The sequence below is a fragment of the Coregonus lavaretus genome (genome assembly GCF_964263955.1).
Source record: "Coregonus lavaretus genome assembly, chromosome: 23".
NCBI lineage: Eukaryota > Metazoa > Chordata > Actinopteri > Salmoniformes > Salmonidae > Coregonus > Coregonus lavaretus.
Window position 1 is genome coordinate 37424117 of NC_140010.1, and position 25872 is coordinate 37449988.

The 25872-nt window shown below is 41.8% G+C and overlaps 1 protein-coding gene across 1 annotated transcript in view; it reads left to right on the top strand.

Moving 5' to 3' along the window:
- The window catches only part of LOC311150512 (potassium channel subfamily T member 2-like), a gene marked incomplete at both ends in the record, with an annotated part of 60771 nt that overhangs the window by 12526 nt on the left and 22373 nt on the right, over positions 1–25872 (top strand). The window contains 12 exons of the mRNA XM_084188000.1: positions 1480–1660; positions 2402–2566; positions 3182–3318; positions 3603–3666; positions 6692–6800; positions 7026–7134; positions 7339–7488; positions 8839–9035; positions 9300–9516; positions 10285–10390; positions 10634–10806; positions 15949–16083. Coding sequence (XP_084044126.1) covers positions 1480–1660; positions 2402–2566; positions 3182–3318; positions 3603–3666; positions 6692–6800; positions 7026–7134; positions 7339–7488; positions 8839–9035; positions 9300–9516; positions 10285–10390; positions 10634–10806; positions 15949–16083 — 1743 coding nt within the window. The remainder of the gene's footprint in view (positions 1–1479; positions 1661–2401; positions 2567–3181; positions 3319–3602; positions 3667–6691; positions 6801–7025; positions 7135–7338; positions 7489–8838; positions 9036–9299; positions 9517–10284; positions 10391–10633; positions 10807–15948; positions 16084–25872) is intronic.

Genomic DNA, 25872 nt, shown 5'->3' on the forward strand with positions numbered 1-25872 from the left:
TGCATTTTACATATATTGTGATATACATTTGAAATACATGTATATATACGTTTTAAATCAATTCCGTAATATATGTTGGAATGTATTTAAAATCTATTAAATATATATATATATTGAATACATTATTTGGCCAATTTTAAATCTTTCACATGTATCATAAAAAAATTGATCTAAAAATATATTTTAGATTTATGTTTTTCCATATGGGATGCTATTATTTGTAAAGTAGATGTACTTGTACACAAAAGAGACTCTGGTTATCAATGGCTGATAGTGAAAGCAATACTAACAGCTCTTCTGAGTTTCCTGTGGGCTCTGTCTCATCTGAGCTGATTGCCTTGGGTTAATGGCCGCTAAGTGATCTTAGTTCTGCCATTTGCTGCCCTGCCCATAATGTGCGTGTGTGTGTACGTGTGTGTGTGTGTGTGTGCGTAGTTTTTTTCTCTGTCCCTTTATGGTCATAAAGTGATACTCATGGTGAAGGCTGATGATGGTCACACACCCTTGTCTGGTAGTCCATCAGTTATCATTTCTCAAAACAACATATATGTTATAGATGATTTAGATGTGCTGTGTAGGATGTCTTTGTAGACAGAATATTCCTCTTAAGGTCCTAGCTGGTAAATGCAGGTTTACTGGAATGACGACATTACTCCATGTAATCATTCCCCTACAAAATCCAATAAGTCCACAGAATAGAGCACACTCATTCAGTGGCCAAGTTTTACTAATCTATTTACTGGACCAGTGCGATCACAGGTTAAGCTACTTCCAATGTCAATACATGACTGACCACAACATTCAACAAAAAAAACAGATAGGATGCATGCTATGTATTCATTCAAGAATTGCAAAAATACATTTCCACAATATGCAGAGCATTTCTGTTAATAAATACATCCACAGATATATTTGACGACATACAGTATATCGATCATCATTAACAATAGTGTATGTTACAAAGAGATTTGAGGATATATGTCTGGCTATGGGAAGTTCAGTTGGCTTGTAGGTTTATGTTTCTTCTCGACTAAAACCTTATGGGCCAGTTTCCCAGAGACAGATTAAGTTTAGTCCTGATCCAAAAAGCTCAATGAGAATTTCCATTGAAAGTGCTTTTTAGTCAAGGAGTAAATGTAATCTCTGTCCAGAAAACTGGCCCTATGTGTAGTACCACTAGTTTTTCTTGACCATCTGCCTTAGTTAAAAGACCCAGTGTTTTTCCTGGTTGGGTCATGTGGTCTGGAAAATCTCTTGGCCCTACTTCATGTTTCAGTGTAGACACCAAGGGCAAATTTCCCGAACACAGATTAAGTCTAGTACTGGACTAAAACACAAACTCAATGGAGAACCTAAAATGAAAATCCTGATAAATCAAAGACTTGGCTTAATCTGTGTCTGGTAAACTGTCCCCAAATGATGCAATGACACCACTCCCTTCACAACCCCTGTGTTACTGCTTTCCTGTATCCCTGGTAGTATCTGTGGCATCCAGCACCTGGAGCGGGCGGGCAAGAATCTGACGTTGTTCGACTCCTGGTACTTCTGTGTTGTCACGTTCTCCACGGTGGGCTACGGCGACGTCACACCCAACGTGTGGCCCTCCAAGCTGCTGGTGATCATTATGATCTCAGTGGCCCTTGTGGTGCTGCCCATTCAGGTGAGAAAGTCGGCCAAGAACACACACATACATTGCACCGCACATACAGACAGACAGACAGACAGACAGACAGACAGACAGACAGACAGACAGACAGACAGAGACACAATAAGACACACAGACAAAATTACCACACTCCCATCTGTTTGCTAAAGGGAAATCAACTGGACTAATGTTCGGACATCTAGGAAATGCCAAATCGATAGAACACATGCGAGTAGGGAGTCAGCTGAACTAGAAAGGGCATAATCATGTTCGAGGCATTGTAGATGCATTGGTAGGCCAAAAGTATCCATACTGCTGCTGTTCTGCCATTGTAAACAGATTGCCTTAATGAAGACAGTAACTGACATTTACTCTGGCCTTTTTTATGGACACAATTTCAATATTCTGTTGAAGCATATTTTTTCTACTACTAGTCCTGGAGATCCACAGGGTATGCAGGCTTATGTCCCAGCTAGCTGTACTAACACACCTAACTTGATGATTAGTTGATGATATGAATCAGGTGTGTTAGTACTGGGCTGGAGAAAACAATGCACACTGTAGCTCTATAGGACCAGGATGGAAGAAAAGAGTGATAAAATATAAATGCTTTACTCTATATTACAACATGTGTTGGATTGGGTGAACTGTATGCATTTAGCCATGTATTTAGCCTATTTGAATGATTTGAGAATGTGTTTTGCGCAACATGAGCAGTATTAGTAAGGTGTGCCTGTGCTGGGTGCTATTTGTCAGTTTGAACAGCTAGCCTACCTGTGGATGGAGAGACAGAAGTCGGGGGGGAACTACAGCCGCCACCGGGCCCAGACGGAGAAACATGTGGTGCTGTGTGTCAGCTCCCTCAAGATAGACCTCCTGATGGACTTCCTCAATGAGTTCTACGCCCACCCCGGGCTGCAGGTGTGTGTGTGTGTGTGTGTGTTTGTACGTGCGTGCGTGTGTGTAGGTGAATGAGTTGGTGTGTGTGTGTCACGATCATCATACAGAGTGGACCAAGGCGCAGCGTGATATGCGTACATACTTTATAATTAGTACTTTGCACACAACACAAAACAACAAAACGATACGTGAAGTCCTTGGTTTACAGACACAAACCATACACAGAACAAGATCCCACAAACACTGTGGCAAAACAGTCTACCTAAGTATGGTTCCCAATCAGAGACAACAAGCAACAGCTGATTCACGTTGCCTCTGATTGAGAACCACACCGGCCAACATAGAAACAAATGAACTAGATAAACAACCTAGCACACAAAACACATAGAAACAACCCACCCTGGCTCAACATAACAGAGTCCCAGAGCCAGGGCGTGACAGTGTGTGCGTGCGTGTATACTTGAGTCTTGTTCATTCAGGCACGCGTCAGGAAAGGTTTTAAAACACTTTGCAACAGAAATTTGCATTTCTTTTTGGACAAGTCCAGGTAGTCCCTCCCTGTTTCAGTCCGTTTTCGTCCATTTGGTGCCTAATGAACACGACCCAGGCTGTTCCTCTGTGTTCCTCCCCATCCAGGACTACTACGTCATCATCCTGTGTCCGACAGAGATGGACCCCCAGGTTCGCCGGGTCCTCCAGATCCCCCTATGGTCCCAGCGTGTCATCTACCTCCAGGGGTCAGCCCTCAAAGACCAGGACCTCATACGGGCCAAGTGAGTTACCAACACTAAGGGCTGCGTCTCAATCCGCTTAAATAGTTTCCTCTCTTTGGGTCTTTAGTCTCCTTTCCTTCAACTGCACTGATGTGGAAGAGCTGGACTGGTAAAAAACAATAGTGGATAGGCAATGGGTATCCACCATATTGCTTGCCTTTCACCTCTCTTATGTTTTAAGATGAGTGTGGGTTGGTATACAGTTGGAGAGGAGATGAGAGGAAGCCACTGTAGAGTATTGAGATGTAACCACTTAGTTTTGAATGGGTGTCCTTCTTTTCCAGACTGGATAATGCAGAGGCTTGTTTCATCCTAAGCAGTCGCTGTGAGGTGGACCGCACCGCCGCAGTACGTACATTTGCTACTATTACCACTACAACAAGTGTTAAATCAGGGGCAGACTGGGACCAAGAGACCAGCCCACTGGCCTAAGGAGTGACCAGCCCACCAGGCTTTTGTGTTAGATTAGGTCAATACATACCTGAATGGGCACTAGCAAACCATATGCTAAAGGTTACTACTAGTTAGCATAGTTATAATAATTGTTTTATATATTTTTTCTTGCAATAGCCCTCTGTGACTTTAAATAATATTTATCTCAAAACTGTGATTCCTAAAAGATGTGTCCAGAGATTTGGTGAACTCTGTCAAATTTGTCTAAAATCATAAATTAATCCAGAATGAGCAAGGTCAGCTATACCATAAGGACCCCTTATTCATGTCCTCATTACATTTAGTGCAACAAGACCACTTATGGTCTGTAAAGTTCTCTACTTTTGATAGATTTAAACAAACAATATTGGAATCACCATCGTATCAACCATAAACTGTCAACTCCATCTGCCTGATAGATTAAGATAGAATAGGAATTATGGTTCAAATATGTTACCTTTAATTAGGTTTTTAGAGTCAATAAGTCATATATCACTTGAATGAAGAAGAAAAATGACATTTTTGTCAACTCTGTAAAACATCAACTCAACATCAACAAATTTTTGTCTAATGCGTGCTGACTAATCTGATAGAATGTGTATGTTTTTATTGGGAATTTTCAAATGAATAATTTCCCATATTAAACAAATGTTTGTATTGAACCTTTATTTTTAGAGGCACAAATATGTCTGTTTTGAGTATCTGTTGACAATTCCGTCAGTGGCTTGTCAACTCTGTCAATAGTTGACTTTTTTTGTCAATATTCTGAAATAATATTTGAATCACTGTTCTGCAACATATGCTTAAACAATTGAAGTATTTGCTGTGCTAGGTTGTATGTTCTATACTGAACAAAAATATAAACGCAACATGCAACAATTTCAAAGATTTTACTGACTTGCAGTTCATATGAGGAAATCAGTCAATTGAAATAAATTCATTAGGCCCTAATCTATGGATTTCACATGACTGGAAATACAGATATGCACCTGTTAGTCACAAAAAAAGGTATGGGCGTGGATCAGAAAAGCAGTCAGTATCTGGTGTGACAACCATCTGCCTCATGCAGCGAGACCCATCTCCTTTGCATAGAGTTGATCAAGCTGTTGATTGTGGCCTTTGGAATGTTGTCCCACTCCTCTTCAATGGGTATGTGAAGTTGCTGGATATTGGCAGGAACTGGAACATGCTGTCATACACATCGATCCAGAGCATCCTAAACATGCTCCATGGGTGACATGTCTGGTGAGTATGCAGGCCATTGAAGAACTGGAACATTTTCAGCTTCCAGGAATTGTGTATAGATCCTTAAGACATAGGGCTGTGCGTTATCATGCTGAAACATGAGGTGATGGCAGTGAATGAATGGCACGACAATGGGCCTCAGGATCTCGTTACGGTTTCTCTGTGCATTCAAACTGCCATCGATAAAATGCAATTGTGTTCATTGTTTGTAGCTTATACCTGCCCATACCATAACCCCACCGTCACCATGGGGCACTCTGTTCACAACGTTGACATCAGCAAACCGCTGGTGAAGAAGCTGGATGTGGAGGTCCTGAGCTGGTGTGGTTAATTGTGGTCTGCGGTTGTAAGGCCGGTTGGACCTACTTCCAAATTCTCTAAAATGACGTTGGAGGTGGCTTATGGTAGAGAAATTAACATTACATTCTCTGGCAACAGCTTTGGTGGACATTCCTGCAGTCAGCATGCCAATTGCACACTCCCTCAAAACTTGAGACATCTGTGGAGTAGCCTTTTATTGTCCCCAGCACAAGGTGCACCTGTATAATGATCATGCTGTTTAATCAGCTTCTTGATATGTCACACCTGTCAGGTGGATGGTTTATCTTGGCAAAGGAGAAATGCTCACTAACAGTGATGTAAACATATTTGTGCACAACATTTGAGAGAAGTAAGCTTTTTGTGCGTATGGAACATTTCTGTGATCTTTTATTTCAGCTCTTTTATTTTCAGCTCATGAAACATGGGACCAACACGTTTATATTTTTGTTTAGTATAAATCGAGAAACACATCCCAAAATGCTAATTAAATTAGCCCTCGAGCATTTAATAGTGCTATAAAACAAAACAAAAAGAAGTTTGGAGATTTGTATAACATATTTCAATAATTGAATGTTCGAATTAAACAATCAAAGCCTTTAAACACTGTAAAAATGAAATGCCTTTTATGGTGTCTGATGGAGTTGACATAAATCCAGTTAGTTAGTAAATCCAGTTAGCATGTTATGATAAAAAATCATAGCATGGCACGTTTTATTGCAAATTGAGCTGACAATACTATGATACATACCGGCAAGAGTATCACTTATAATAGGACAAGTACTTATACAAGGTACAGAGGGACTTTGTATTGCTCAAGCTTTGTATGACATCTGACATAAACATACCTAATAATAATAATAATAATAATAATAATAATAAATAGCATTTGTAGAGCGCTTTTCATTTATAGAAGTAAATCCCAAAGATCTTTACATTGAAAGCAACCATTAAAATAAAAATGCTTTAATAAAAGAGCTAAAAACAGGCGAAAAATTGAAAGATAGTAGCTATCTAGTAGCTAGTACTATACAAGATACACAACAGAATAAGGAGGCGACAAGGACAAAACAATAGAACTTAAAACTAACGTATAGGACCAACAAAAGACAACACAAAATAGATCACAATAAGCGAAAGCCAGTTTAAAGAAGTGGTTATTGAGCTCAGACTTAAAGGCAGTGGTGATCTGGGGCATGCAGAGGTGGAGCGGGAGCTCGTTCCAGAGCCGGGGGACGAGACCGCAGAATGCTTGGTCACCCATTGTTTTTAGGCGCCAGTGTTATAACCACGGTGCAGTGCATAAAGCAATGGAACATAAAACAGCTCAAACAAATGTATCTCTGATGTGTTTTTGTTGTCTTGTTTGCCTCTTAAGGACCATCAGACAATACTGCGAGCTTGGGCTGTGAAGGATTTCGCTCCAAAGTGCCCCATTTATGTCCAGATTCTAAAGCCAGAGAATAAATTCCATGTGAAATTTGCAGGTAAAGACAGATTAATGTATTGTTAAGAAACATTTGTTTAGATGATTTGGGATCTTGGCATACATTTTCTGGAATATCCTGAATTGTGGCCCCAATAATGGGTTAACCCTTCCTTCTCTAGTTTTTGTATTTATATTTTCTCTATGTATTCAGGTTAGTCTCATTGAGTCCCATCTCAGTAATACGTAAAACGTAATCAAATCTTATTAATCTCCATTGCCTTAGATCATGTTGTGTGTGAGGAGGAATTAAAGTATGCCATGTTGGCCCTGAACTGCATCTGTCCAGCGACCTCCACCCTTATAACACTACTGGTCCACACTTCACAGGGTCTGTAAGTACACAACCACCCTCCACCCTCATATCTAGTCAACACCTCAATGGTGTACACTCCAGAAGATCTACAGTAGGCAACCCACCAACCCACCAAGTCTCTACCCAAGTCTTTACTCTACCCACCAAGTCTGCAAATGGAAAAAAATGCATACTGCGAAAGCCTAGACTATGAATACCCTCTTCATTACTCTATGTGCTTCAGGGAGGGGCAGCAGTCTCCAGAGCAGTGGCACAGGACCTATGGCAAGTGTTCCGGGAACGAGGTCTATAACATCGCCATGAGAGACAGCATCATCTTCTCGGAGTACATGGGGAAAAGCTTCACCTACACCTCCTTCCACTCACATAAGAAGTAAGTAGAAAACACCAATACGTCTTAGGGGGGGTCCTAGGGTCAAGGGTCACAGACTTGCCATTAAACAGCCCTACTGACAGATTACCACATTTTCTTGTGATCCCGGTTCCAATGGTTAGATTTACTGTGCTATTTCAGTTGTATCCATGGATGGGGACGGATATGTGTGCTTAAATGCTCAATAAACACTTTTAACCAACAAATAAAATCACATTTTATTCGTCACATGCTTGTTAAACAACAGGTGTAGACTAACAGTGAAATGCTTACTTATGGGCCCTTCCAACAATGCAGAGAGAAAGAAAATAGAGAAATAATAGAAAAGTAATAACACAGAATAATAAATACACAATGAGTAATGATAACTTCGCTATATACACGGGGTACCAGTACCGAGTCGATGTGCAGGGGTACGAGGTAATTAAGGTAGATATGTACATATAACTAGGAATAAAGTGACTAGGCAACAGGATAGATAATAAACAGTAGCAGCAGCGTATATGTGATGAGTAAAATAAAATTCGCGCATAAAGGGTCAATGCAGATAGTCCGGGTAGCTATTAGGTATAACACACCAGGTATACAATAAACATCAACAAAATATTTGACTGAAAATAGCACTGATCCGACACATTTAAAACCAGCCCTATTTATGAATATTCTAATACAGGTGACAAAATGTAGGTCAAAGGGTAGGGATTTGACCACATAATAATAATAATCATAATAATCATAATAATAATGTATTAAACTTCTATAGCACTTTTCATAACAGAAATCTCAAAGCACTTCATAAGCACAAAACAAACAAAAAAGAAATATGTCAGGTCAACCAATAGAGGCCAAGTCTTTGAAAGCTGCATCCTCTGCAGATGGAGAGGGTCAGTTGATGGCTTGAGCGGAGGGAGCTGGTCAGAGGATGGTAAATGATGGTGATGGAGTCTGCTGATTATCTTGTAGAGGGCAAGTCCGGGAACCAGCACGAGTCATATAGCCACTGGACTTCTCCTCTTCCACTCTGTGAAGCACCCATTTGGGCAATGCGTCGGCAGCTCTGGGCGTCAGAAAGCTCACCACACAAAGTTCAGAATAGTAGCCAGTCGTCCTCTCTACGAGCCCTCTGCCTCAGCACTGCATTCCTCCATCTCCAATTCCTCTTACACTTCAAGCGACTCCTCATGACCATACCTGGAAAACCTTAGCAAACACTCTGGTCTCATCATGTGGTCAGGAAAAACTCAGTTGCCCAGTCAAATAGGCGTTGAACAGACATCTCTCCCTCTGTTATTTCCCCTCTGTACCTCCACTCTGTGTGAGCTAACTCTAAACCTCGATCTCTGTCCTCAGGTATGGTGTGTGTCTGATCGGGGTGTGCCGGGAGGACAGTAAGAGCATCCTGCTGAACCCCGGGCCCCAGTTCAGGATGAGCCCCAATGACACCTGCTTCTACATCAACATCACCAAGGAGGAGAACTCAACCTTTAAGAGGGAGAGGATGGTCAGCTGGCCTTGCCTGCCTGTCCACAGTGCCATCACCAGCATGGGTCAGTAATATGAGCTCTATTCCAATATCAAAACGTGTGTACTACGTAGTATGAAGTGATGAAGTATACTAACAAGTGAGTAATGTATTGGGCAAGTATAGTGTGCCAGTGTGGATATTGGTATATATAGTCATCGATTATTCTGCATTATTGAACTACAATTGGTATTTTTCTGAAATATTATGAATGACTTGTAAGACAGACACAGAAAAATGCCCACAATAAATAGTTGTAAATGTTGTGTTCCTTTGTATCCTTGTTCAGGCACTGTGGCCACAGACCTCCAGGACACAGGCTGCAAGCCCCGCTCTGGGCCTACTCTCTGTCTCCCCCCAGAGGACGTTAAGGGTAACAGCAGGAGGCCCAGCATCAGCCCCGTGCTAGAGGTGCCAGATACTTCCTCTATGCACACAGGTGACCTCTATAGCGACCAATCAGAGGACGAGACCCTGCCCTCCGAGGAGGACCAATCAACTGAGGAGTATGTTTTATATTATTTCTATAAGAGGATGTAAGCCAACCATTTTTTTCAGGAAACATGTTACTACCTCTGTTACATTGATACCATGCAATATGTCTTACTTTTTATTCTCCAATGAAAAAAAATGGGGTAAAAAGAGAGGATGTAAGTCTTTTGGTTATTTCAGTTAGGGGTCTCCAACTTTGGTCCTGGAGTGCTACAGTGTGCACATTATTCAATTAACTACAGATACAGGATATATTTAGACCTATTTTGTCACAGCAAAATAATCCTGTAGCAACAGGATTTGAACGTTTAGTCCAGTAGAGGCTGGTGAGGGGAGACGTCCTCCCCTCACCAGCCTCCACTGGTTTAGTCCATAATGTTGCTTTATCAGTGGTTAGGCTATTAGCTGGCCAAAAGTAGGTTACATGTGCAATAATGTTAATATAACTTTGTGTTAGAGTGGGTTTTCAGTTAATTTATGTAAATCACAAAGCTCATCTGCATTTCCTGTGGTGCAAGAAAATTCTCAGCAACAAAAGAGTCATCAAATTAAGACCCTACACCTGTATGTTCTAGACTGAAGACCATGCATAGTTGATTGATTCAGGTAGGTTAGTGCTGGAACAAAAACGTACACACCTGGTAGCTCTCAGACTGGAATTGGAGAACACCTGCATTAGATGATGATTTGTGAGACAATAATGACATTTGTTTGGCTATTAATTTTAATCGGCGATCCATACTCTACAGTAAAATATGAATTGTGTGTCTGTTTATTTGAAGCTATGTGAAAGGCTATTCTCCCAACCTGCCCTACATCGGTAGTTCTCCAACACTTTGCCATCTACTGAAGGAGAAAGTACCATACTGTTGCCTCAGACTGGAAGGGGTAAATGATGCATGTCACTTAATCAGTTAAAGCAATTTAGGTAGTATTAAGTCATGTTAACCATTGGCACTATTGAGGCTAGTTTCCAGACATAGATTAAGCCTAGACCTGAACTAAAATGCATGCACAATGGGGAATCTGCTTTTTAATCAATGTCCGGGAAACCGACCCACATTTTAATTGAAATACATTTTTTTACATTTTAAAACAACAACATAAAAATGTATGTTATTTTCCGCATAGGGTTGTCAGCATAACAACTTTGAGGACGCCAAAGCATATAGCTTTAAGAACAAGCTAATCATTGTGTCGGCTGAGACGGCGGGAAATGGACTGTACAACTTCATCGTCCCACTTAGAGCTTCCTACAGACTAAAGAAAGAGCTGAACCCGATTGTGCTGCTCCTGGATAATCAGTAAGAGCAGCGTTTTATTTGATCTTCTTAACCTTTTTATTGCGCTGCCCTCTTGGTCAGGTCTCCATTGCTAAAGCGTTACAGATTTGCGTCGCAGGATGAAAATAATCAGCAGGAGGATTTGAATATCTGAAGAAATATTTAGAATGCAGTACCATAGCTGCCTACGTTGTACCTTAGACTGCAGGTCCACTGGGCGCCAGTTCAAGTAGCCTATGTAGTTTTATTATATGTTAAAGGCAAGCAATAGGCAGAATAAATTATTGGTGGCGTCAGTGTGGTCCAGCGGTTAAAGTTGGCCTGTGCTACTGTAGCCGGCGCATAACAGCTTAGTAAGTAAGGTCATCCACACCAAAGACCATAACTACTGTATAACTACTGTATATTGACAAATTATACATAGCCTAGCTATAAAACGTGGGCGCGCATCCACACTGAAGGAAAGTTTATCGTTCTATGGTAGGCCTACATCTGTCAATCAACTGATGGCCCAAATCAGCATTGGTGGAAAAAGTACCCAACTGTCATGAGTAAAAGTAAAGATACCTTAATAGAAAATGACTCAAGTAAATGTTACCCAGTAAAATTCTACTTGAGTAAAGTCTAGAAGTATTTGGTTTAAAATATACTTAAGTATGAAAAGTAAATGTAATTGCTAAAATATACTTAAGTATCAAAAGTAAAATAATAAATAATTTCAAATTCCTTATACACTGCTCAAAAAAGGGAACACTTAAACAACACAATGTAACTCCAAGTCAATCACACTTCTGTGAAATCAAACTGTCCACTTAGGAAGCAACACTGATTGACAATACATTTCACATGCTGTTGTGCAAATGGAATAGACAACAGGTGGAAATTATAGGCAATTAGCAAGACACCCCCAATAAAGGACTGGTTTTGCAGGTGGTGACCACAGACCACTTCTCAGTTCCTATGCTTCCTGGCTGATGTTTTGGTCACTTTTGAATGCTGGCGGTGATTTCACTCTAGTGGTAGCATGAGACGGAGTCTACAACCCACACAAGTGGCTCAGGTAGTGCAGCTCATCCAGGATGGTACATCAATGCGAGCTGTGGCAAGAAGGTTTGCTGTGTCTGTCAGCGTAGTGTCCAGAGCATGGAGGCGCTACCAGGAGACAGGCCAGTACATCAGGAGACGTGGAGGAGGCCGTAGGAGGGCAACAACCCAGCAGCAGGACCGCTACCTCCGCCTTTGTGCAAGGAGGAGCACTGCCAGAGCCCTGCAAAATGACCTCCAGCAGGCCACAAATGTGCATGTGTCTGCTCAAACGGTCAGAAACAGACTCCATGAGGGTGGTATGAGGGCCCGACGTCCACAGGTGGGGGTTGTGCTTACAGCCCAACACCGTGCAGGACGTTTGGCATTTGCCAGAGAACACCAAGATTGGCAAATTCGCCACTGGCACCCTGTGCTCTTCACAGATGAAAGCAGGTTCACACTGAGCATATGTGACAGACGTGACAGAGTCTGGAGACGCCGTGGAGAACGTTCTGCTGCCTGCAACATCCTCCAGCATGACCGGTTTGGTGGTGGGTCAGTCATGGTGTGTGGTGGCATTTCTTTGGGGGGCCGCACAGCCCTCCATGTGCTCGCCAGAGGTAGCCTGACTGCCATTAGGTACCGAGATGAGATCCTCAGACCCCTTGTGAGACCATATGCTGGTGCGGTTGGCCCTGGTATCCTCCTAATGCAAAACAATGCTAGACCTCATGTGGCTGGAGTGTGTCAGCAGTTCCTGCAAGAGGAAGGCATTGATGCTATGGACTGGCCCGCCCGTTCCCCAGACCTGAATCCAATTGAGCACATCTGGGACATCATGAATCGCTCCATCCACCAACGCCACATTGCACCACAGACTGTCCAGGAGTTGGCGGATGCTTTAGTCCAGGTCTGGGAGGAGATCCCTCAGGAGACCATCCGCCACCTCATCAGGAGCATGCCTAGGCGTTGTAGGGAGGTCATACAGGCACGTGGAGGCCACACACACTACTGAGCCTCATTTTGACTTGTTTTAAGGACATTACATCAAAGTTGGATCAGCCTGTAGTGTGGTTTTCCACTTAAATTTTGAGGGTGACTCCAAATCCAGACCTCCATGGATTGATAAATTTGATTTCCATTGATAATTTTTGTGTGATTTTGTTGTCAGCACATTCAACTATGTAAAGAAAAAAGTATTTAATAAGATTATTTCATTCATTCAGATCTAGGATGTGTTATTTTAGTGTCCCCTTAATTTTTTTGAGCAGTGTATTAAGCAAACCAGATGGCACCATTTTCTTGTTTTATTTATTTATGGAAAGCCCGGGGCACACCAACATTCAGACATTATTTACAAACCAAGCATGTGTTTAGTGAGTCCACCAGATCAGCGGCAGTAGGGATGACCAGGGATGTTCAGTTGATAAGTGCGTGAATTTGACTGTTTTCCTGTAACGAGTACTTTTGGTTTCAAGGAAAGTGTATGGAGTAAAAAGTACAATATTTTCTTAAGGAATGTAGTTAAGTAAAAGTTGTCAAAAATATAAATACTACTTAAAAGTACCCGCACAGCTGTTCTCCATTGCAACCATTATTGGTCACCTCATTATTGCTCCCTAAAAGATGTCAGTGTTACTTTAGTCTAGCCTGATGACTCACACTAAATTATTCTGCTGCTCTGTCGTTTGCTACATACTTTAGTCTGAGACTGCCATCATTGCCATCGTAGGCCCTGTGTAGCTCAGTTGGTAGAGCATGGCACTTGCAACGCCAGGGTTGTGGGTTCGTTTCCCATGGGGGGCCAGTATGAAAAATGTATGCACTCACTAACTGTAAGTCGCTCTGGATAAGAGCATCTGCTAAATGACTAAAATGTTTTTAAAAATTGAAGTCGTTTGTGGTGATGAGGGGCCCGAGGGGAGTAGCCTAGACTTGCTACTCAACTACAATACATTTTGAGTGCACCACACAGCAATGCTGCATTCACTATTTATTTAGTAAGCTAAAAAGACAGAGCCTAACATTAGCTAGCTACTATGAGGATGTCATGTCATTGGATGAGTGACTGACTTTTTCCCCTCATCGTTTTTGGGTGGCTACAGCTAGAGATGCAGGTGTAATTTGGTTAGCTAGCAAGAAATGTGAATCACTTTGCTAGCTAGCTAGCTAGCTATGCTGAACTTGAACGACTGTTAGCCTAAGTAAGCATATCTATAAAAAAAAAACAAAAAAAATAACCATACAATCTAACTGCAGTGAAGCCGCTCAACATTTACGTTACATTCAGTCATTTTGCAGACACTCCAATCCAGAGTGACCCACAGGAGCAACCAGGGTCAAGCACCCCCGCCCAGGGGCACATCGACAGATCTCCCACCAAGTCAAATCGGGGACCCGAACCAGTGCCCAAGCTCCCAACTGCCAGGCCACCAACCATCCAAGATCCCCCAACAGTCCCCCCAAGAGCTGCCCCTCAAGCATCTGAGAGCCCCCCCATATTTGCAGAAATCCATTCAGGTGGCTTTTGGCGAATACGTTCTAATGATCTAATGATCGTGCTGTTGCTACTGCCTGTAACACAGTCCAGTTCAAAGTGAATGATGGCAGGCCCATGTGGCAAATGGATTATTTGCATATTGGCCTACTGTAGCTCTGATTGGCTATGGCGCACCAGTCTGCTTAGACTCTGGTCCTGGACAAGAGAGATGTTTTTATTTTGGTTTATTCATTGTCAAAACACACGTCTGCCTTCCCACTCTATATTGCTATAGAATTTTCACAAATGCGTTACAATTCATAATTCCCAAACATTCTATGAATTTATGAAAACGTGAAAATCTAAGTGCTCGCTTGTCAGAAAATGTAAAAAAAAAAAAGGTGTCATATTCTTCCTATGATCAGATTTTAATAAGATTTAATGTTGCTAAAACGCTTTCAGTTCCACTTTAAATAACATTTTTAGAAAGTTCTGAACGTTACTAAAGTTTTGTAGTGTTTTTTATGGAACGTTTTCTTAACATTCTCGGAACAATTTGAGAACATGATTTTAAATAGAACCATGAGGAAACCTTGTGTTGAAGTACTAAAATCCCCACAGAAGAACGTTGTTTCTTAACGTTCTCTGAAATATTTGATTTGATTTGAATATTTGAGATCATTCCCAATGCAAACCAGTTGGAGAACATTCCTAGAATATTACCATAATTACAATTAAATGTAACCATGTTTGAACATTTAAAGTAATGAAATACCAAGAAAATAACGTTTTTTTTTTTTGTCAAGTTCCTTAAATGTGCTGAGAATGTTACAAAGCCAAGCAACTATCCGGCAAAGTTGTGGGAAGGTTGTATGCAAAATAACCATAGGACAACCACGCGCTCACCAAGCTCTATGAAACATATGGTTCTCAGAACGTTATGTGCTAGCTGGGAAGTGAATGTTAAATGAGATTGAATGGCTATGGCTTATCTTGAATTCAGCAAGATACCAATGAGCGCCCTTTTTGGTACTTTTACCACAAGCAAAGCAGCACCTCCTACCATATTTTCTCTATTTTATAAAAGTGACTGTCTCTTTTGGATATGGCGGGTTGGGTACTGTGACAGCAAAAATAACAATATTTGTTCATATGGACAATGAAGATCTATTCAATTTAATTAAATTCCATTCTATTCTATTCTTTTCCATGTTGTGACGCGTTCTGTTGTCTCACCAGGCCTGACACACAGTTCCTGGAGGCGATCTGTTGGTTCCCCATGGTGTTCTACATGGTCGGCTCCATCGATAAGTACTTGACGCACATCACCTTTATAACCTTATCAATCATTTAATTTAGTGCAAGTACTGCATTTGTATGCTATTAGTCTTCCTAACAAGACTACATCTAAAGGAAACGGACTGAGTGAACTGAAATATCAATTTCTCAAATAAGTCCTGTGTCCAACGTCACCTTTCTAGACAGCCCCCGAGATACTATTAGTTACGATTCTCTCTCCACAGCGAATCTTTCAAAAGATAGCTAGCTCATGTGCAGAGTCCAGAGGTTTTCCTGACAGTCTATAACTAAGGTCTTGAGTTTTTCAAGTCAAGAAGTCAAATTCAAGTCAAATGTGTGTGTGTGTGTGTCTCCCCTAGCCTGGATGACCTCCTGCGCTGCGGCGTGTCCTTTGCAGCCAACATGGTGGTGGTGGACAAGGAGAGCACCATGAGTGCAGAGGAGGACTACATGGCTGACGCCAAAACCATCGTCAATGTGCAGACACTGTTCAGGTACCGGAACCATTGTCAATGTGCAGACACTGTTCAGGTACTGCAACCATTGTCAATCTGCAGACACTGTTTAGGTACCGAAACCATCATCAATGTGCAGACACTGTTCAGGTACCGTAACCATTGTTAGTGTTTAGGTAGCGAAACCCTTGTTAGTGCTCAGACACTGTTCAGGTAGCGCAACTATCGTCAATGTGCAAACACTGTTCACTCTATATTTTTCATCTCTTTCATCGGTCTCCCATCTTGATCTTTCAGTGGAACATCTTTGCTGGCCTTTTTGTCTGCCGTGAGTTTCTTTGTGATTTTGTACACTTACCTCATGTCGTTCCTTCTAACTGCCATCTCTGCTTCAGAGGCAGGAAGGCCACCAAAAATTCTGAAATTTCCATCCCCAACTATAACATTTTCCGTCTAGATAGAACTGCCAAAGGGGGTGGAGTTGCAATCTACTGTAGAGATAGCCTGCAGAGCTCTATCATACTATCCAGGTCTGTGCCCAAACAGTTTGAGCTTCTACTTCTAAAAATCCACCTTTCCAGAAATAAGTCTCTCACTGTTGCCGCTTGCTACAGACCCCCCTCAGCCCCCAGATGTGCCCTGGACACCATATGTGAATTGATTGCCCCCCATTTATCCTCAGAGTTCGTACTGCTTGGTGACCTAAATTGGGATATGCTTAATACCCCGGCCATCCTACAATCCAAACTAGATGCCCTCAACCTCACGCAAATTATCAACGAACATACCAGGTACAACCCTAAATCCGTAAACATGGGTACCCTCATAGATATCATCCTGACTAACATACCCTCTAAATACACCTCAGCTGTCTTCAACCAGGATCTCAGCGATCACTGCCTTATTGCCTGCGTCCGTAACGGGTCCGCAGTCAAACGACCACCCCTCATCACTGTCAAACGCTCCCTAAAACACTTTAGCGAGCAGGCCTTCCTAATTGACCTGGCCCAGGTATCCTGGATGGATATAGATCTCATTCTGTCAGTAGAGGATGCCTGGTTGTTCCTTAAAAGTAATTTCCTCTCAATCTTAAATAAACATGCCCCATTCAAAAAATACAGAACTAAGAACCGATATAGCCCCTGGTTCTCCTCAGACTTGACTGCCCTTGACCAGCACAAAAACATCCTGTGGCGTACTGCATTAGCATCAAATAGCCCCCGCGATATGCAACTTTTCAGGGAAGTTAGGAACCAATATACACAAGCAGTCAGGAAAGCAAAGGCAAACTTTTTCAAACAGAAATTTGCATCCTGTAGCACTAACTCCAAAAAGTTTTGGGACACTGTAAAGTCCATGGAGAATAAGAGTACTTCCTCCCAGTTGCCCACTGCACTGAGGCTAGGAAACACTATCACCACCGATAAATCTACAATAATCGAGAATTTCAACAAGCATTTTGCTACAGCTGGCCATGCTTTCCATCTGGCTACCACTACCCCGGCCACCAACTCTGCACCCTCCGCTGAAACTTGCCCATGCCCCCCCCCGCTTCTCCTTCACACAAATTCAGACAGCAGACGTTTTGAAAGAGCTGCAAAATCTGGACCCCTACAAATCAGCTGGGCTAGACAATCTGGACCCTTTCTTTCTAAAACTAGCCGCCGAAATTGTCGCAACCCCTATTACTAGTCTGTTCAACCTCTCTTTCATAACGTCTGAGATCCCCAGAGATTGGAAAGCTGCCGCGGTCATCCCCCTCTTCAAAGGGGGTGACACTCTAGATCCAAACTGCTACAGACCTATATCCATCCTGCCCTGCCTTTCGAAAGTATTTGAAAGCCAAGTTAACAAACAGATCACCGACCATTTCGAATACCACCGTACCTTCTCCGCTATGCAATCCGGTTTCCGAGCTGGTCATGGGTGCACTTCAGCCACACTCAAGGTCCTAAACGATATTATAACCGCGATTGATAATAGACAATACTGTGCAGCCGTCTTCATCGACCTGGCCAAGGCTTTCGACTCTGTCAACCACCGCATTCTTATTGGCAGACTAAATAGCCTTGGTTTCTCAAATGACTGCCTCGCCTGGTTCACCAACTACTTCTCAGATAGAGTTCAATGTGTCAAATCGGAGGGCCTGTTGTCTGGACCTATGGCAGTCTCTATGGGGGTGCCACAAGGTTCAATTCTTGGGCCGACTCTTTTCTCCGTGTATATCAATGATGTCGCTCTTGCTGCTGGTGACTCTCAGATCCACCTCTACGCAGACGACACCATTTTGTATACATCTGGCCCTTCATTGGACACTGTGTTAACAAACCTCCAAACGAGCTTCAATGCCATACAACACTCCTTCAGTAGCCTCCAACTGCTCTTAAACACTAGTAAAACTAAATGCATGCTTTTCAATCGAACGCTGCTGGCACCCGCCCACCCGACTAGAATCACCACTCTTGACGGGTCTGACCTAGAGTATGTGGACAACTACAAATACCTAGGTGTCTGGTTAGACTGTAAACTCTCCTTCCAGACTCACATAAAGAATCTCCAATCCAAAGTTAAATCTAGAATCGGCTTCCTATTTCGCAACAAAGCCTCCTTCACTCATGCTGCTAAACATGCCCTCGTAAAACTGACTATCCTACCGATCCTTGACTTCGGCGATGTCATTTACAAAATAGCCTCCAACACTCTACTCAGCAAATTGGATGTAGTCTATCACAGTGCCATCCGTTTTGTCTCCAAAGCCCCATACGCTACCCACCACTGTGACCTGTACGCTCTTGTTGGCTGGTCCTCACTACATGTTCGTCGTCAAACCCACTGGCTCCAAGCCATCTATAAATCACTGCTAGGCAAATCCCCGCCTTATCTTAGCTCATTGGTCACCATAGCAGCACCCACCCGTAGTCTGCGCTCCAGCAGGTATATCTCACTGGTCATTCCCAAAGCCAACACCTCCTTTGGCCGCCATTCCTTCCAGTTCTCTGCTGCCAATGACTGGAACGAATTGCAAAAATCTCTGAAGCTGGAGACTCTTATCTCCCTCACTAACTTTAAGCATCAGTTGTCAGAGCACCTTACCGATCACTGCACCTGTACACAGCCCATCTGAAATTAGCCCACCCAACTACCTCATCCCTATATTGTTATTTATTTTGCTCTTTTGCACCCCAGTATCTCTATTTGCACATAATCTCTTGCACATCTAGCATTCCAGTGTTAATACTATTGTAATTATTTTGCACTATAGCCTATTTATTGCCTTACCTCCATAACTTGCTACATTTGCACACACTGTATATATATTTTCTGTTGTATTTTTGACTTTGTTTTGTTTTACCCCATATGTAACTCTGTGTTGTTGTTGTTTTTATCGCACTGCTTTGCTTTGTCTTGGCCAGGTCGCAGTTGTAAATGAGAACTTGTTCTCAACTGGCTTACCTGGTTAAATAAAGGTGAAATAAAAAAATAAAAAATAAAGAGGCAAGTCTTTCTACATATTTAGGCGTTCACAACAAAGCTGTGAAATCTATCGTTATTCTTAGATTATTTCTTTTCCTTGACATTTCCTTGTCTAATAACTCAAGCATAGATTGGTAACTTTTTTCTAATTTGGCACACAGAAACTAGAGGCCATGAGTAACTTGGTCAAAAAGAATGCCATGATTGGCCTATAGGTGGCGCTGTTATAAGCAGTCTCACTTAAATCATCATATCCGTCTCCCCATTTGACCTAGAGACTTTAAACTTTGTACACTGAACAAAAATATAATAACATGTAAAGTGCTGGTCCCATGTTTCATGAGCTGAAATAAAAGATACCAGAAGTTTTCCATACTCACAAAAAGCTTATTTATCTCAAAATTTGTGCACAAATTTGTTTACATTCCTGTTAGTGAGCATTTGACCCTTTGTCAAGATAACCCATCCACCTGACAGATGGGGCATGTCAAGAAGCTGATTAAACAGCATGATCATTACACAGGTGCACCTTGTGCTGGAGACAATAAAGGGTCACTCTAAAATGTGCAGTTTTATCACACAACAGAATGCCACAGATGTCTCAAGTGTTGAGGGAGCATGCAATTGGCATGCTGACTGCAGGAATGTCAATTTCTCTAGCATAAGCCACCTCCAACGTCCATTTTAGAACATTTGGCAGTACGTCCAACCGGCCTCACAACCGCAGACCACGTGTAACCGTTTATATTTTTGTTCAGTATATGTAGGTATTGTTCCTCATGCTGAAAAAAATCTCAATATTCTCATGAACCATATAAGTTCGAAATTCTGCATGTAAGCCCATGGTACATCTGTTAACCAATCCCTTAGCTTTTCTCAAGCTAAGTTAAGAGATGGCTGAGTTCTTGATTAATCAGGAAATCAGATTGTACGTGTCCATTTAAATGCTTTGTAAATCCACTTCACAATGGCCTATTAATTTTAAACTTTTTGGGGTCATCGAATACATTACCATAATAAACCATGTTAAGTTTGGCATTTATATCTTAAAAAATAAGGAAACTATTAACAATTAACTGTTTTGACTATGTAACACAAATGCTTAGAATAATCATACAAATATATTTATCTCATGGACCAAAAGTCAGATTCACTCCAGATTTGGTCTTTAGTCCCTAAATAGTTTGGGAAAATAGCATTGATGCATTTAAAGATGGCCACACTATACCAGTAGCACGTACGCTAATATGCTAAAATATGCACACACAAAAAATCTAAAATCTTATTTTCATGAACCATAGGACCAAAGGACACCAAATTCGGCCCATGGTACATTTCTTAACTTGAAAAGTTGGCTGAGTTATTGACAAATAAAAAATCTGATTTTACGTGTCCATTTAAACCACTGTTAATCCACTCCACAGTGGCCTATCAAACTTGTCATCATTATCATTGATGTCCCTAAGACGAACCACACTGAATTTGGTATTGATATAAAAAAAAAACAAGGAAACTAATAACAACTCATTCTTTGCAGTAGTAGTAGTAGTAGTAGTAGTAGTAGTAGTAGTTTATTTAAAGGGACCATGTTCAGTTAAAAACATACATTTCAGACAGTGAAATATGAGGTTTGCAGCAGTGTTAGCTAAACACTGCTACATTTCATCCGTGGTCCCTTACTAAACATATCTAAATATATAAACATATTTAAATACACATCACTCATACAGTAGTATAGTAGGATATAACATTCAATATTACAGTGAAGATAACGATCTAATTTCCTGTCCAGGATCTTCAGTGCTTGTTTATATAGTGATCGAAGGGGTTTCATTGATGTTTCATTGGTTTGAGAACAGCCGGTGATAGAATAGGACAGGTGAGAGAAGATCATTGCATGTAAATACAGTACATATTGGCTGCCTCTGTAGAGAGTGAGTACCTGATGTATCGAACATTTGAAAGACGATATCTGATTTTGCTGGACATCTTTTTAATGTGTTTTTTAAACGTGAAAGTAGGGTCTAGGATAATGCCCAGATATTTAAAGGAGTGGTTGAGCCATTCAGCCACTTTATCCAATGATGCTGTTAGTTTGCTTGCCACTTCATCAGCATTTTTGCCATGCGTATAAATAACTGTGTCATCCGCATACATTTAAATATCCATGCTCTGGCAAACAGATGGAAGGTCATTAATATAGAGGCTGAATAACAAAGGGCCCAGGATTGACTCCTGTGCCACTCGCCATAGTGCAATCCCTTGGTGATGATAGTTCACATTTAATCCCAATACATTGCATCCGGTCTTCCAGATAAGACTCAATTCATTTTAAAGCACTTGTTGAGATGTTGAAGTTGGATAGCTTGGAGAGGAGGACATTGTGGTTAAGTGTCAAAGGCTTTTCTGAGGTCAAGGAGAACTGCACCTACAACACCCCCTTTGTCCAGCTTGGCCTTGGTCATCTCTAGGAGATAGCAACATGCTGTTTCTGTAGAGTGGTTGACCCTAAACCAGGGGTGAAAGTAGATTGAATTTCTTCCCGGTACGGGACCTCCTAAGTGTGCACACGCTCACATATAGAATCCCTATTAATTCAATAGTCGTAAAGATGTCATTTAACTTTTTAAATGTATTACCTTTTATTGTGGCATAAACACAATCAGTCATGATGTTTTCATCTGATTGTCAAACAATCACTTCAAAGGGCTCCTTTACTAGGCTACTCGTGCACGTTCATCCACTCGCAACATATTTCCAGCCTCCAAACAGTGGTGAATGGAGAGAGACATCTGTTACACAAAACACCAGAAATTGTAGTGACATTTTGGCGATTGTCATTAGGCCAGAATTTATGCATCCACTGCTGTCCACACACGTCTTGGTGTCGGCCATTCATCTCTGCCTTGGCAAAACTTCAGTGTTCTCGTCTAACCACATTGCATTTTGGAGAGTAGGCTATACCACTGGTCTTCAAGTCCATTCGCTAATTTCTCAAGCCTCTGACATGCGGTAGCCTAATGATAAATAATGGTGTAATAACCTACAGCTTTTTTTACATTTTGTTTTAATTTTTGTGATAGGCTCATGTTTTACCGGTACGGCATACCACCACTATTTATTTTGCCAGGACGCTTTACTGGACCGTACTGCCTTACTTTCAACCCTGCCCTAAACCCAAACTGCATGGAGTGAAGGGGAAAACTACCCATATTCAGGTGAGCTGTTAGCTGTTCCATGACCACTTTCTCTGCGACTTCCGAGATGACAGGGAGGATAACGATTGGTCTTTAGTTGCTCACATCATGTTTGTCTCCTGATATATATATATTGGAGTTACAATAGCTGATTTCCATGCCATAGGAAATGTGTTTTGCCGTATTGAAAGGTTAATTATTTTGGTGATTGGGTGTATCAGGATTTATTTGTACTGTTTTAGAAACACAGTGTCCATTCCATATACAGTGAGGGAAAAAAGTATTTGATCCCCTGCTGATTTTGTACGTTTGTCCACTGACAAAGACATGATCAGTCTATAATTTTAATGTTAGGTTTATTTGAACAGTGAGAGACAGAATAACAACAAAAAAATCCAGAAAAACACATGTCAAAAATGTTATAAATTGATTTGCATTTTAATGAGGGAAATAAAGATTTGACCCCTCTGCAAAACATGACTTAGCACTTGGTGGCAAAACCCTTGTTGGCAATCACAGACGTCAGACGTTTCTTGTAGTTGGCCACCAGGTTTGCACACATCTCAGGAAGGATTTTGTTCCACTCCTCTTTGCAGATCTTCTCCAAGTCATTAAGATTTCGAGGCTGACATTTGGCAACTCGAACCTTCAGCTCCCTCCACAGATTTTCTATGGGATTAAGGTCTGCAGACTGGCTAGGCCACTCCAGGACCTCAATGTGCTTCTTCTTGAGCCACTCCTTTGTTGCCTTGGCCGTGTGTTTTGGGTCATTGTCATGCTGGAATACCCATCCACGACCCATTTTCAATGCCCTGGCTGAGGGAAGGAGGTTCTCACCCAAGATTTGACGGTACATGGCCCCGTCCATCATCCCTTTGATGCGGTGAAGTTGTCCTGTCCCCTTAGCAGAAAAACACCCCCAGAGCATAATGTTTCCACCTCCATGTTTGACGGTGGGGATGGTGTTCTTGGGGTCATAGGCAGCATTCCTCCTCCTCCAAACACGGCGAGTTGAGTTGATGCCAAAGAGCTCGATTTTGGTCTCATCTGACCACAACACTTTCACCCAGTTCTCCTCTGAATCATTCAGATGTTCATTAGCAAACTTCAGACGGCCCTGTATATGTGCTTTCTTGAGCAGGGGGACCTTGCGGGCGCTGCAGGATTTCAGTCCTTCACGGCGTAGTGTGTTACCAATTGTTTTCTTGGTGACTATGGTCCCAGCTGCCTTGAGATCATTGACAAGATCCTCCCGTGTAGTTCTGGGCTGATTCCTCACCGTTCTCATGATCATTGCAACTCCACGAGGTGAGATCTTGCATGGAGCCCCAGGCCGAGGGAGATTGACTGTTCTTTTGTGTTTCTTCCATTTGCGAATAATCGCACCAACTGTTGTCACCTTCTCACCAAGCTGCTTGGCGATGGTCTTGTAGCCCATTCCAGCCTTGTGTAGGTCTACAGTCTTGTCCCTGACATCCTTGGAGAGCTCTTTGGTCTTGGCCATGGTGGAGAGTTTGGAATCTGATTGATTGATTGCTTCTGTGGACAGGTGTCTTTTATACAGGTAACAAGCTGAGATTAGGAGCACTCCCTTTAAGAGTGTGCTCCTAATCTCAGCTCGTTACCTGTATAAAAGACACCTGGGAGCCAGAAATCTTTCTGATTGAGAGGGGGTCAAATACTTATTTCCCTCATTAAAATGAAAATCAATTTATAACATTTTTGACATGCGTTTTTCTGGATTTTGTTGTTGTTATTCTGTCTCTCACTGTTCAAATAAACCTACCATTAAAATTATAGACTGATCATTTCTTTGTCAGTGGGCAAACGTACAAAATCAGCAGGGGATCAAATACTTTTTTCCCTCAAATACTTTTTCCCCCCGAATTTTTACATTGTAGAATAATAGTGAAGACATCAAAACTATGAAATAACACATATGGAATCATGTAATAACCAAACAAGTGTTAAACAAATCAAAATATATTTTATATTTGAGATTCTTCAAATAGCCACCCTTTGCCTTGAAGACAGCTTTGCACACTATTGGCATTCTCTCAACCAGCTTCATGAGGTAGTCACCTGGAATGCATTTCAATTAACAAGTGTGCCTTCTTAAAAGTTAATTTGTGGAATTTATTTCCTTCTTAATGCATTTGAGCCAATCAGTTGTTTTGTGACAAGGTATACAGAAGAAAGCCCTATTTGGTAAAAGACCAAGTCCATATTATGGAAAGAACAGCTCAAATAAGCAAAGAGAAACGACAGTCCATCATTATTTTTAAGACATGAAGGTCAGTCAATACGGAACATTTCAAGAACTTTGAAAGTTTCTTCAAGTGCAGTCGCAAAAACCATCAAGCTCTATGATGAAACTGGCTCTCACAGAGTTCAAGTAACAGTCACATCTCAACATAAACTGTTCAGAGGGGACTGTGTGAATCAGGTCTTCATGGTCGAATTGCTGCAAAGAAACCACTACTAAAGGACACCAATAAGAAGAAGAGACCTGATTGGGCCAAGAAACACGAGCAATGGACATTAGACTGGTGGAAATGTTTCCTTTGGTCTGGAGTCCAAATAGGAGATTTGTGGTTCAAACCGCCGTGTCTTTGTGAGACGCGGTGTGGGTGAACGGATGATCTCTGAATGTGTAGTTCCCACCGTAAAGCATGGAGTAGGAGGTGTCATGGTTTGGGGGTGCTTTGCTGGTGACACTGTCTGTGATTTATTTAGAATTCAAGGCACACTTAACAAGCATGGCTACCACAGCATTCTGCAGCGATACGCCATCCCATCTGGTTTGGGCTTAGTGGGACAGTCATTTGTTTTTCAATAGGACAATGACACAACACACCTCCAAGCTGTGTAAGGGCTATTTTACCAAGAAGGAGAGTGATGGAGTGCTGCATCAGATGACCTGGCCTCCACAATCCCCCGACCTCAACCCAATTGAGATGGTTTGGGATGAGTCGGACGACAGAGTGAAGGAAAAGCAGCCTACAAGTGCTCAGCATATGTAGGAACTCCTTCAAGACTGTTGGAAAAGCATTCCAGGTGAAGCTGGTTGAGAGAATGCCAAGAGTGTGCAGAGCTGTCATTAAGGCAATGGGTGGCTATTTGAAGAATTTCAAATCTCAAATATATTTTGATTTGT